The sequence below is a fragment of the Zophobas morio genome, unplaced genomic scaffold (genome assembly GCF_036711695.1).
Source record: "Zophobas morio isolate AGI-343-1 ecotype UQ-CSIRO unplaced genomic scaffold, CSIRO_AGI_Zmor_V1 ptg000046l, whole genome shotgun sequence".
In the NCBI taxonomy this organism is placed as follows: domain Eukaryota; kingdom Metazoa; phylum Arthropoda; class Insecta; order Coleoptera; family Tenebrionidae; genus Zophobas; species Zophobas morio.
The window spans coordinates 3779595-3794378 of record NW_026972151.1 but is presented as its reverse complement, the minus strand read 5'-3'; the positions used below and the strand labels follow the sequence as shown (position 1 = coordinate 3794378).

The window sequence follows — 14784 nt, the reverse complement described above, 5'->3', positions numbered from 1 at the left end:
AGACTGTAGTTTGTGGCCCCTTCAAATCTCGCGCTTTTAAGACGCGTTTCGATTGGTCCACCCGTCAATCTCAGTTGCAAATGTCCTTTCGCAAGTTTAACTCAAAAATCGGAACAATCTTTCGGTTTTTGCGTGTAATTAAGTGCGGTAAGTGTGTGATTCGTTAAAGTTAATTAAAACGCGGCGACCGGGATGTTTATAATTGGATTTTTGTGTAATAATTAACTTTGTGCGAAACAGTTATGAAGTTTGGCTGTTGCTGTTTTGGTGGTGTTTATTTGAGTCTAAAGGTAGGATTTTCGTTGAATTTGGATTTTTATGGGCTTGTTTCGTCAATATTTAACGGTTTATTTGTTTGTCTGTCCGCTTCGGGTTCAAAAGTACATAAACTGTTGTTTCTGTAGGGGCTGGTGGGGAAAGTTTGAGTGTGATGTTTGAACACGTGCTTAGTTGTTCGGGTCAGGTGATGCGATTTTGCTTTTAATAATCTACTAAGAATTTGTTTGATCACTTGGTGAAGTGATGATAATAGAAATTGATTCGTTTCGAGTTTTCGTAATACCACCAGCTTTAGCGACTCTTTCGTATCATTTAAAGGTGACAGACACAAACCAAACTTATCGGTGAATGGTTGCTTTATTATATTTGTATTTTAAATATTGATTTTCTTGAACTTGTATGATACATTGATTTATTTTTATTATAGTTAGGAAGCAAGTATCCGTTGTAAGAGGATTCGACAAGAAATCCCTTATTGGAAATGCGGTATTATTATATTTTCTACAATGTGGAAAATTTTACCACTAGACTTTTGACGGATAACACGGGCTGAAAGTAGGAAATAATACAAGATTGTTTCGAGTGTCTAGTGACTTTTATACTATTTTTTGTACCTTGTGTCGTAGAATTATAGATCAATGTTTATGCACCTATTCGTTCAAGATCTTTAACTGCAGCAAACTAAATAAGTGAGTTGAAATGTAAAGTACGTATAATTAAAGTCTTTATAAGAGGGTAAATCAATTAAATTTGACATTTGAGATCATATTCACAAATACAGACTAAATAGAGATGTAATCGTTATTTCTACTCGTGATGTGCTTGGATGGAAATTAGTCTAATGTACGAAAGGAGTGTGACTTCAATCACTGCGGTATTTAAATTTTTTCTGTCATTCCAAAATTACATATTTTAACAATTTTTTTTTATAATAAATTGCATTGAACTACTAAGGAATTTATAATTCTTCAACCACACGATTTTGTATAGTTTTAAATCATATGTATGAATTTATACACATTTATGGATTATGTAATTAAAAATAACTGCGAAGAGTATAGAATAAGATATACGAATTTAGTAGTGTTTGATATTGTGTTATAAAAAAATTATATTGTATAGATAAGAGAGATTCCATTTTTTTTTGGCTTAACTGATATCTGCCTAATAGATAAAGAAAAAATTGTTGCAGTAAAGGAACTGTTTCACATAGTATTAGTAGAACACTAGCTGTACTACAAGGTTTCCAATTAGGTCCTCCTCTCTTTTACATATATGGGAATGATGTTAAAGATGTTATATGTATATGTGGGTTAGTTTTTTTGTTATCATTTGTTAGATTAAGTTTTTTTTTGTGCGTTTATGATATATCAGTATAGAGGGTTATGATAAAATAATGTACAAATTTCATGAAAAGCGCAGCATTTGTCTTTGAAAAAAATGCAAAAATATGGCAAGCTTTTTGTTTTACTCTCCATTTTTGTCATATATCAAGAAATTGTATGTCAAATGTGTGAAAGTTATGAGGTCATCAATGATGTTTTTAGATAGGAAGGTATAATTTTGATAGCATTATTGCTTCAAAGGGTGGTTGGTCGCCAAATTCTCGCCAGATCTCTTCTCTTCTCACTAGAACGGCAGAAAAGAAAAAAGAACTTCAAATCACGTCGTTCGGGATCTGGGTATTTCCATATTTTATATTTTGTTTTGCTCATTCTTCTTCGTCTTTGACCTTGCCTATTATGATAAATTTGAAAATTGTATTCCAATGTTCTTCATTTCCTAGCAGGAAGTCTATTACGTTCCTGGCATGAATTCCAACCCTGTTTGGATATTTGTTCTCTCCTCCTGCCACGTACGGCATCTAAAAATGTGTTCCATGTCATCTGCTTCACCACAGCTTGGGCAGGCATCGGTAGGTGTTTACCCGATTCTTTTGGTGTAGCTCCCGAAGCTCCCGTGGCCCATCAAAAACTGCGTTAGATGGAAATTCAGTTTTTTGTGTTTACATCTCACCCAGTTTTTGATGTTTATGATCAATGTCCTGGTCCAGGCAGCCGTATTCTCAGTTCCCCATTTCATCTGCCTTCTTCTTAGCATCCATTTTTTCCTGTTGTCCATTCTCTTGCCTGTGCCAGAAGGTCTATGGGGGGCTCAGAGGCTATAACCTGAAGTGCCGCTGTAGATGCACTAGGCGCACGTGATCCTCAACACTGACTTCCTCTGGGTTCTTGGAAGCCTCTCCCTATGCTTGGCTATCTCACATGCTTTATACCATACGGGTGTTCCGTAATTTGCCACCCCATTCAGCAGAATCTTTTTAGCTCTACCCGTTGGTCTTCCAACATTTGGCATTAATTTATTCAAGGCGGAACTAGACTTCTCTGCCTTATCTGTTGCGTTGCTAATGTGGGCTCCAAACGTCCCTTTGTTGTCCAAAATTACGCCCAAGTATTTGAGGTCCTTACTTGGCCTAATGTCGGTATTCTTGATCTTAATCCTAAGACTGTCCCTGTTTTTAGAACCGCATAATATAAGTGCCTTAGTCTTCTCGAACCCCAGCGTATTTTGGGTTTCTGCCGTAATAATCAGTACCAGATCATCCGCAAACCGTACCTAGATCTCTCCGGGGATCTTGAGCATTGGTAGATTGTCTGAGCCCTGTGGTACCCCGGCCCGTATGTTCATCTCAATGTTATTAATGGAGATATTCCTTCGAAGTAACTCTGTATAAAGTTAATCAGATACCTGGAGATACTTTTTGCCGATAAACCCTTTAAGTTCACTGAACTGCGTTAAATGCGTTTTTCAAGTCTAACGTATTCATGGCGCACCATGCCTTCCTCCTAGAATTCGATAGTCTCTTAGTCCTGTCTCTAATCTGCAAAATTTCTGCTGTTGACCTTCCTGGTCTGAAATCTAACAGTATATGCTCTAAAAGTTTGCTCATACAATTTAATAATTTATTCTACAAGATAAATGGATTATAATAATTAATTAATTATTTATAATAAATCATAATAAATTGATAATTATAATAAATGGATGATACACCTTACAATCCACTTGTTGACCCCAGCATATTTAAGTCCATTGACGAAATGGACGTTTGGGAGCCCTCTGTGGAAAGTAACCCATTGGATTCGTCACTCGAGGAATCATTTTCGGCCAAATTTCCAAGAGCTCTTCTAAAAGCTGATAAATGAGCAGCACTTCTAAATCTTATTCTGACAAACGTAATAATGTCGAGCACACATTCCACCGTTCTCTCGTCAATTCGCTTTCTCCCCTGTCACTTATGGAAACAGTGGCAGATTATTCAAACATGTTTGATCTTTTCCTTCTATTGAACTGGCAAATTTTTAATTCGTTAAGCAATCAACTATCAACACCAAACCGCTTTTTTTGAACCACTGTTTTTCTTATCTTGTGTTCTTCAATAACCTAATGTTCTATCAGAGGTGCCCACGTGAATATATTTACACAGAATCAGATATTGTAGAATCAAGCAAGTTTATATTCGAAGGACATATTACCTCCCTTTGGGATCAGCACTATTTGACTAACTTTCCACTTATTTGGAAAAACCTGTTTCCTTGCCAGGTCGTTGATTATGGCGAGTAGGTACTAGCTTTGGTGTTGTGGCCACTGTCACTTTAATGGCTTCGCGGGTTACTCGATCAGGTCCGGGTGTTTTCCTTGCCTTCAGCTCTTGCTTGCATTAATGAGCTCTTCTTTCACAAATCCTTGTATTTCCTCCGTTCTGATATTGTCTTTCCAATTGTCATTTATGTTAGGAAACAGCTCCTTCACTATTTCCAGTGTTCTTTCTTATTAGAGTCCATGATGGGACTCCTATTTTTTTGTTACAAGGGTATAGGCCTCGCCTCAAATACCGTTGTCTAACTTTTCGCAAAGGTCATCCCAATTGTTTTTTTTATTTCCATATACTCTTAGTCAGTTCTTTTTTTAAAGGTATTACAGATAGTAATTCCTCAGCTCCTCTTTCTTCGCTTCCGTAACCCGGTTGTTTCTTTTGCCCTGGTTAACTTTCGTCATGCTGTTATGTATTCTTTTCTCTTCCTGTCTATCCTTTCAGTCTACTCATACGATGCCTTCTTTATACCTTTGCACTCTTTTGTGGCGCGTGCTTTTTCAAACGCTTCCGCTATTATTTTGGTACCAGTCTCGTGATCAATATTTTCTAGATTTAACTCCTCTGCTTTTTGTCGTAGCACTTCCCGAAATTTTGCGTCTTCTATGGCATAGCTTCTCCTTCTGCTTATTATCTTTTTATTGTGCCCACCTGACCTGACCTGACCTGAACTGAACTGAACGGCAAATACATTGCGTACTAACCCCAGGAGTGTGGGACTCCCGGGCTAGATGTTCGAGCCGGTCTACCCACTAAAACCCCCTCCTCGTCCGTCTTTACAGACGCCCACTACGGTATCGCTTGAAGCATTTTTTCATAGTGGACGTCGGACCATCATACCTCCTAACCTTCTTCCCTTACTTTTTGCCGCACTATTTTGCTGATTGTTCCCTTTAAGTCCGCCCATCTTCCTTCCTTGATGAACCTGCTGAAGTCGTCTACCGTGAGGTCCTCTTGCAGCAGTATGCCAAGCTCGTTCCTTTCCCTTTCCCATCTTGTGCAGTCCAACAAATGTTCCGGCGCGTCTACCTCTCCACAATACCTGCATCTGTCGTCCTGAATCTTTCCTATCCTTTTCAGGTACGTTCCAAAAGACCTGTGGCCCGTTAGGAATTGAGTGACGTAGTGATCTGTTCCTGCTACCCCTCTCTCGATCCAGTCCTGCACCGTCGGAATCAGTCTCTTCGTCCAGGCTCCGACGATCGCGTTCTACCATCTCTTTTGCCAGATTTCTGTCACTCGGAGATATTCTTCTGACTTTCGTTTTCCTCTGCTTCGGCATACATTCATTCTCGTAGTCAAGAGTAGATTTATCGGCGGGGTGCCGGTAATTACCGACAGGGCTTCGTTTGACACCGTGCAGTAAGCTGAGGTCATCCGTAGAAGCGCCTTTCTCTGGCACCTCTCTAAAAGCATCTTGTACTTTCTGATCCTGATAACGTCGGCCCACGCTGGGGCCGCGTACGTCAGTATCGAGTGCACCACCCCAACCAATATCCTCCTTTTACCACTACTGGGAATATCTTCGTTTGGCATAATTTTTGCCAGTGCCTTAATAGTCCTGTCCGCCTTTTTCGTCACTTTTTTAACATGCTGTACCATCCTGAGATCTTTATCTATCCACACTCCCAGGTATTTGATGGCTTCCCTACTCTGTACCATATGGCCCCCTACCTTTATCTCCACCGATTTCAATTTTCTCCGTCCAGCTATTACCACAATTCCCGTTTTCTCGCCTGCTAATTCCAACCCTTGTTTATTCATCCAGCCGATCACCTTCCCCACTGACTCATTTGAGGATTCTACCAGTCTACCCGCATCTTTTGCTGTTACTATAAGTGCCAAGTCGTCGGCGTAGGCAATCGTCTCTGTATCTCGTGCCATCTTTAGTCTCAGTATTCCATCGTAAAATACATTCCACAGTAGGGGGCCCAAAACCGAGCCCTGAGGGACACCCCTACTCAATCTTATTTCAGTTTGATCCTTCCCAACAACCAATACTCTGTCCTGGAAATATCCCTCAACCATGTTAGTTAGATATGCCGGTACCTGCCGTTCCTCTAGTGCCTTTATTATTTTGTCCCACGGAGCCGAATTAAAGGCGTTCCTTACGTCTAAATTAATCATAATACCGGGCTTCTTCGACTTGTAACTTCCCTTCGTGGCTTCTCTCGTCAGCTCTACCACTTTGGTAACTGCGTCTGGGGTCGATTTATGTTCCCTGAACCCATACTGTCTATCTGACAAGCCCCCTGTCGCCTCTACCTCTGCTCTGATTCTCTCACACAACAACTTTTCCAATATCTTGCCAACTGTACTCAGCATACAGATTGGGATCTGACCTGACCTGACCTGACCTGACCTTACCTAACTAGGCCAAGACGATCCGTGAATTTAGTCTTATTAATTTATTTCATTCATTGAGTGTAGGAGTGCTGTTTGTTGATCTTATGCTTTTGAAAGAATAAAAACTAAATACAACTTAAATATTTAAAATGCTTAAAGAAAACCCAGTTTTACAAGGCAAAATATCACTATGGACAATTAGGAAGGAGTTGCATCAAATTAAATTTGATCAGCAAAAATGTTTGCGAATTTTGTGGAAAAATTATCACGTTATCTTTTTTTACCTCAGGCATCCAAATTTTTTATTCGGACGGATGTTTGATCCTTGCCACAACGATTCCACATTGTTTATTAGAACAAATAAAAGATCAACTTATTACAATAAATCTTGAAAATGTTGTCCTTGACTAGTAATACAGGCTTCAGCACGTCGCAACATGTTTGGACGATAACTTAAAAAAAATCCGGGAGTTCCACGAACTGTTGCGGCTGCCAATTCCGCTCGTTGTTGACTTTCTTCTAATGTTCTTTTAATGTACGATGCACAACAAACTGTGAAACCCCAACTGCAGCTACAAATCGGCGAGTGGTGATGTCGGGCTTTTCTTCGATGCGTTCCAAAATTGGTTTTTCAGCTTGCAGTATTCTTTCGGTCCTATTACGCCTACCATCGTGAGTTTAAGGCTTGAAAGTACCATGATCTCGGAGATCCTGTACTAGTGATGTAAATGTTCACGCATACGGAATCACGCGATTTAGAAAGCGCCCGATTCGTAATTCGCGGGCGAAAGTGGCTTTTTCATCAGCCATATACAATGGCATAATACTAGTCGTTTTGTGCCATTCATTGCATAGTAGTTATTGTAGGTCTAGAAACACTACCAGTGGCGTGTATAAAAATTTATATTTAATTTCAAATAATAATATTCTTTTCTAGACTGTTCCCCATTTTTGTTATTGCACATATTTCGAAATCGACCTGTATGTTGCTAATTGTATCTCCAATAAATTAATTATCAGATGAGGAAGCTATCCTCTGGTAACCAAACAGTTAGAAAGAACCAATGATGCTATGGTTTGTCGTTTTGTACACGAATCGCTAGATATTTATTTAAAACATTTTTGTTTTTTGAATTCCTGTGAATTAGTAATATTGTTGCTGAAAATTTAAAATTATTTGTATTTATTGGCCGAAAAAATTGCCGTCAGTACGAAGATGTAAAATATTTTGATATCTAGTGTTGACATTTTTTGTCAAAGCTTTTTTAAAGGTGGAAGTTTATAGGGAGAAGTTAAAATATTTATCGTTGTCCCCACTAGTTATTTTACAGTTGGGGGATAACCTAAGGCTGCTATGTTTTGCTGCGAACATTTCGATTCTATCAAAGAAGTGGGTAAACTATTATCATGTCTCAAACTATAATATTCATTTAGAAATCTTTTACAGGAAAATAAAAAAATGCTGTTCTAATGTACATTAGTATAAGTCATTTTAAAATGATAAAAGAAAGTATTGTAAATGTCTATTACCAGAATTTTAAACGACGAAAATCCGGACCATAAAAGACAAAGATGAAAAAATATTTCCATATAACGAACTGTTCAATGTGTGAGAAAATATATGTCCCTATTTGTTCACTTTTAACATCTTACCCTAATGTGTTGCGACACTGCCGCTTGTCAGCGCCATAAGACCCCCTTTTAACATTTACCTCGTGTGCGTAATATTTCTCACTCATTGCGCTCCATTTTTCCTAATTTCCTAATTTGTACCCATAAGCCTCGCCATTTTCCGTCAAATGCATGCAAACAACAAATCTACGAATTTCCCGTTTCGCCTCCGCCGGGTCACGTTCCACGCCACTGACCTAATAACATACTCGTTACAATAACGATCCGGAGGGTTCGCTGCAGCAGCCGAGCCGCCATCAAATGAATCTCCCTCAGCGAAACATATCCTGGTCATACATAAACCATACATATTAGTCTGTAGATAAACACTATAAATCCTAATCCTTCAAATGCACCACTATTTTTACATTTCCACGAAACGCCACTGAACTTTTACGATAATTTAAGAGCGCCGTGCCGACGACGCCTACTGGATGTTTTTATGAGTACTTGGAGCAGATTTCTGCTTGTTTTATGAATTTTTGATTTTGCCATTTCATTAAGAATTATTATTATTCGGGACGGGATTGGGGATTTTATGTTTTCGTTCACTTCATTATGTCATAAATATTTACGGGGCTGGTGAAATGGAAATTCGCGAGAGAAGGGTTACTTTGGCGACGTCACTTGAAAAATTTATGAATGTGTCTTTTAGGGCATGTCTGTTTTAATGTGTCCATTCAAGGTGTCCGCAAAATTCGCATACTTTCATCAACGCGTGGAAACTTTCTGAAGGTCCATTAACCGGGTGGGGCGATCCTGGATGGACAAAAGTCATTTTGCGGAGGCGTATGTTCATTAAAGTTACTGGATGCGGCATGAAGAAGAACGAGGATGGCGGAATAAAATTATAAATAACGTGCGTTTATCTTTACAACATCATTAGCAGACAACGTAAATAGAAGTGGTCGGAATGCGAGCCTTGAAGCACTCCTATTAGAACGTCTATTGATTTTGATTCAGTACCCATTGGCTTGGCAAATACGTTGCACTTTAACTTTAGGACTAACTTATTTACGGTTCAGATGTTTTTTAGTGTAAACACAGTTAACTTCGCCAACAGTGTCTAATTTATTTACGACGTAAGTCGTGATTTGTTGCCGCAGAATAGCCTTTATATAGAGCAGATATATTATAACATGGATATAATAAAATTATATTAAAAATGAATTATCTAATCGTTTAGCCAATGGAGAGTTGAATCTTAAAATCAAATATAAAAATGGAATTCCTGGCATTGTCTCAAATTTAAACTAAACGCGCCCAACAATAATCCCACCATCATTAATATCTACTATCAAAATACAAGGGGTCTTCGATCTAAAACACATGATTTTTATCTTGGCGTCTGTGAATCCTCATATGATATTGTTATTGCTATCGAATCATGGTTAAATAACTCTATTCAGGATTATGAATTATTTCCTTCTTGTTATAATATTGTTCGAGTTGACCGAAAATTTGATGTTGTTAACAAATCTGATGGTGGAGGTGTTGTAATTGGTCTTATTGATAAAATATTATACACTGTTGTGGACGTTTCGAACATTTCTCAACTGGTGCCATTGATTGATATTGCTGTATGTGAATGTCAGTTGTCTACTACACATTTTTTCCTTGTTGTATTGTATATACCCCCGAATTTATCATCTAATGACTATGAAATCTTTTTTGAAGCACTTGAAATATTCCTTGCTAATAAATCTGTCTTAATAATTGGAGACTTTAACATAACATCTTATATTGATAAAAATACTACATGCACTAGTGCTAGATCTCTTCAACACTTATGCACTTCTCTTGGTCTTGCGCAATTTAATGGCATAATTAATACAAATAATAGAGTTTTAGACTTAGTATTATCCAATCCAAATTACAGTATTGAGGTTATTCGAGATGATCAACCATTTATAATTGAGGACAACCATCACCCTGCCCTGGCAATTTCAGTTCAAATCCCGGCCAGTTTGAATTCACATCCGTTTCCGTCTGCTCAAAATAAACGATTCAACTTCAGAAAAGCGAATTTCATTACATTATACAATGATCTTCTTAACATGGACTGCTCCTGTCTTGAAAGGTACTCTGAGGTAAACCAAGCACTTCATGCTTTTTATAATATTCTATACGGAATTTTGGAAAACTCAGTTCCCCAAAATAAAACACAAAAGTGTCAGTATCCTCCTTGGTTTTCCTCTAGTATTATATCTAACTTAAAACTCAAAAATTACTACAGGCGGAAGTGGAGATCTAGTAAAAATGTTATTTATTTAGAGAATTTTAAAAGATTACGCCGTCTTTGCAAGAATGATATCTCTACAGCTTATGCTTCTTATATGGATCAAATTGAACAATCCCTTCATTCCGACCCCAAGGAAGTATTCAAGTACTTACACATGAAGCAAGGCACAACCAGGATTCCGGGCAGAATGTATGATGGTAATATAATGTATGACTCTGCAAGTGAAATTGTAAATGCTTTTGCAAGCACATTCTCTCAATCTTTTAGTGATTCATCAAATGTTCCAGTTGTTGATACTCACACTTCTTATAATTCTTTCAATTTACAAAAGGTATGTGAAGAGGATTTAATAAAAATAATGTCAACCTTTTTAAACAAAAATACAGCAGGTGATGATCTGATACCCAGCTTTTTAGTTCGTGATTGCAGATACGTTTTGGCTAAACCTTTATGTACAATTATTAACTTAGCTATTTCTTCATGTTGTTTTCCCATATTGTGGAAACGTGCTAGAGTTATTCCGATTTATAAGAAGAATGATATCTCTCAACTAAAAAACTATAGACCAATAGCTATATTAAATAACTTTTCGAAAATATTTGAACAAGTTATATACAGTACCATCTATCTTAATACTCATCTTCACATCTCTCCTTATCAACACGGTTTTTTAACTGGTAAATCGACCATTACAAACCTCATGATAGTAACGCAATATATTTCTGAAGAATTAGATAAAGGTGGACAAGTGGATGTAATCTACACGGACTTTTCTAGTGCGTTTGACCGTGTTGATCACAACTTATTGCTGAATAAGCTCAGTTTTTTTGGCATGTCTCCATCATTTATTAAACTTATTGAATCCTACTTGGTTGCACGAATTAACTATGTCTTTTATAATGGTTACTTATCACATGAGTATGTGTCAACGTCAGGTGTACCTCAAGGTTCCAACCTGGGACCTCTTCTTTTTATATTATTTATTGATGACTTATTGAGGGCACTTACATGTCCTAGACTTGGATTTGCTGATGATTTAAAAATTTATTCTTCCATTGATAATCTTAATGACATGAAGCTTCTTCAGGACAACCTAGACATGATTTACAGATGGTCTGTAGAAAATAAAATTCTTTTGAACATTATTAAGTGCTGTTTTGTGACTTTTACTCGCAAAATAAATCATTTGTTTTCTGCCTATTACATCAATGACCAAAATCTTATTAAAAATGACACTGTTAAAGACTTGGGCGTAGTCTTTGATTCACAGTTAACTTTCTCAGAGCACATTGAAACACTTGTATCATCTGCCTCAAAATCTCTGGGATTTGTAATACGCATTTCGAAATATTTTAGAACTCCAGCTTTATTCAAATCATTTTACTTTTGTTTTGTAGTCAGTAAACTCGAATATGCTGCAGTAATATGGTCACCTTATTATTTACAATACGAACTTATTATTGAGCGTATTCAACGTCGATTTCTGAAGTTTATGTCTTTTAAGCTGTATGGTTGTTTTCCTGAAAGAACTATGGAATATAGTGCTCTTCTTGATCAGCATAAGTTTCAGTCTTTGGTCATGCGAAGAGATATGCACTCTGCGAAATTTCTTTGGAAAATTGTACATAATAGGGTTGATTGTCCTCACATCCTATCGATGATCAATTTCTATGTGCCACGTCTGAATAATCGTCATGCGGTGACATTTTATTTACCCAAACCCAAGACTAATATGTTAAAAAAATCTCCAATAACTAACCTATATCGTTGTGCTAATAAGTTATATGATGATATTTTTGCTAATGGGATCAAACAAATAACTTTTTAATTTATGTTTTTGTAATATTTAAGTTTATATTCTTCTATTATTGTAATTTAATTTATTTTAAGTTAATTTAATTGAATTGAATTTTATTTTACTGTACATGTACACAAATATGTATTTTGTCCTGTTAATGGGAAACTGTTGGGCAATAAAGTTATTACTATTATTATAAAGAGTATCTCTCATCACATTGGCACATACATACTTTTTTCAAAAATAGTAAAATAGTGAATATGTAAATATTTAATCTAAGATATTTTTTCCAGAGATTAGGCAAATTTTGATAGTGTCATTATAAACAAAGAGTTTTAGACTATAAATCGTAAATTTTATGTCTCCTTCCGTGTTATGGGGTCAACTAACCACTTTTTAAATAAAATCTTGCTATTTTTACTTCCCAAGCGTAAGCTACGGAAGTATGGTAATAGGATCCATCCCACGAATGGCTGCCGTCAGGTTTTCTCGACGTTTCATGACTCCTAGAACATGAAAAAATAATTCTTCTACTTGGAATGTTTCTTGACCTGCCATAATTACTATTTAATGAATGGCACAGAACGATTAAGATTAAGAACGAAAAAAGTGGTGCATTGATAAGCATCGTGCATAAACGCGATAAGGTGCAGTCATGTATCAGTTGCTTGCCGTCAATGTTCGGTTAACGTCTTTGACAGAGCGTGTCGAGATAGTAATGCTTTATGGTGTGCGTGATATAAACGCCAGGTTAGCCCACGAATTGTAAATCGAGCGCTTTCTAATTGCGCAATTCCGTGTGTGCGAACATTTATATCAGTTCTACAGCATCTCCGGGATCATGGTAACTTCAAGCCTAAAACTCACGGTCGTGGCCGTGATAGGACCGAAAGAATACTGCAAGCTGAAGAACAAATTTTGGAGCGCGTCGAAGAAGAGCCCGACATCAGCACGCGCCGACTTGCAGCAGAAGTTGGAGCTTCATAGTTTGTAGTGCATCGTACATTAAAAGAACAAGGCCTACATCCATACCACGTTCAAAAAGTGCAAGCTTTAGAGTCCGCTGATTTCAGCTCGTAAGACGCGACAAACGGACATTTTACCTAGATTTGTAAAATTTTAGACAGGTGGGAGTTGTATATAAAAAATGGGGTTATGTACACCACCAACTGAATTGAAATTGTGGAAACGGTGTCATCAAGGATTTTATCCGAAACGGGTTGCCGCAAATAAAAATATTGCAAAAATAACAGGAGAGAAAAAGTTTTTTTTTTATTCCACATCATTTAATCGAACAATCTATTTAAGGTCATTACAAACAACAACAGTGTTTTTTTGTGTGTGCTATATATGCTTTTTCTAACTATGAGAGTATTTGACGTAAGTTATGCCATGATGTTTACATGCATTATCTAAATAATTAATCACTCCTAGTTAGCCTTTTCGATAATTTAGGGTCTATAATTTCGACAAAGGTGCTTAGAAAGTCGGTCTAGGACAATTCGGCGCGGCCGACTTGGCGCGGCCAACTTGGCGCGGCCGACTTGGCGCGAGACATTTTGGCGCAAAGCCAACTTGGCGCAGGGACACTTTGGCGCAAGCCATCTTGGCGCGGGCCATTTTGGCGCGGATGAACTCGCACCAAGAAAAATAGATATAAATATACAAAAATTGCAGCCGTTGTTAGCAGAACCTAATTTTTATAGTCACCAACGCGTGGAGGGGTAATATCGACTTTTTAATGGACACACGGGCGCTTCGCGCCCTGAACCCCATTATAAACATACTCCTAAACGTGGAACTTCTTGCTCCGTGGATCATTTAGTTATTGGAATGTGTGCGAATGAAACTGTGTATTTGGTTGCCTACATTTGGCATAAATAACAGGGTGCTAACCACAGTACGAACAATAAATATTTTTTATATTATATACCGACGTACTCGCGCCAAGATGGCTCGCGCCAAGATGGCTTGCGCCAAAGTGTCCCTGCGCCAAGTTGGCCTTGCGCCAAAATGGCTCGCGCCAAGTCGGCCGCGCCAAATTGTCCCATTCCGTTAGAAAGTAGAGCAAGGGAGTTACAATTTCGTCATTTTTCCTCTGTCTTTGGGTAAAATCAATTTTCAAACTCTCCATTAGACTTCTACCTGTTGCGTTCCACACTTTTTTTTACATATAAACTGGCCAATGATTAATTGCAGGGTTGTCAACAAAAACAAAACGTGAACAGTTATTGTTTCTAAATTAGAGCTCTTATTGGATTGGACTCAATGTGAAGCACCTTGATTCCGTGCAAAATACAAAAAAAGAGGTTGGAATTTGTACACAAGCAAAACCCAATATTTTTGTGTTTGATAAACATAACATCCAACAGAAAACATGTAAAATCCATGTAAAAGATCGAAGGTTAGAAAACAATTCCTAATTCGTTTTTAAATTGGCTCTCAAATTTTAGTTGGCGTTATTGCAGTCGCTTTCGTTGCAATAAACGTAACAGCATTCAAACGTGTCATTGACGAATTTAGGGGAACAAAACTGTACGCATTGTATGTGTATATTTACTATCAACGATCTTCGTCATTCTGTTTTGTGATTTCTGTATGGTTGAACCTGAAATTGTTTTGTACATGTTTTCGTAGTTTATATTTTGTAATGGAAAAACTCACTTGGAACAAGCGCGTAGCATGCTTCTTTACATTTACTTTAATATTAGATGCATGAAAAAAAAAATACGCAATATCAAATCTTATACATACTAAGTGACATGGAAATCAGAACACCCAGTAATAGTAAGA

The 14784-nt window shown here is 37.4% G+C and overlaps 2 protein-coding genes across 4 annotated transcripts in view; one reads left to right on the top strand and one right to left on the bottom strand.

Moving 5' to 3' along the window:
• LOC135142394 (potassium channel subfamily K member 9) overlaps positions 1-14784 on the top strand; it is a 273018-nt gene that overhangs the window by 145974 nt on the left and 112260 nt on the right. The gene's annotated exons all lie outside the window — the stretch shown is intronic.
• On the bottom strand, positions 2470-2967 carry LOC135142131 (uncharacterized). The gene is made up of 2 exons (XM_064073797.1): positions 2950-2967; positions 2470-2895 (listed from the first exon to the last, which is right to left on the bottom strand). The coding sequence occupies exons 1-2, from the start codon at positions 2965-2967 to the stop codon at positions 2470-2472; spliced, it is 444 nt and encodes a 147-aa protein (XP_063929867.1).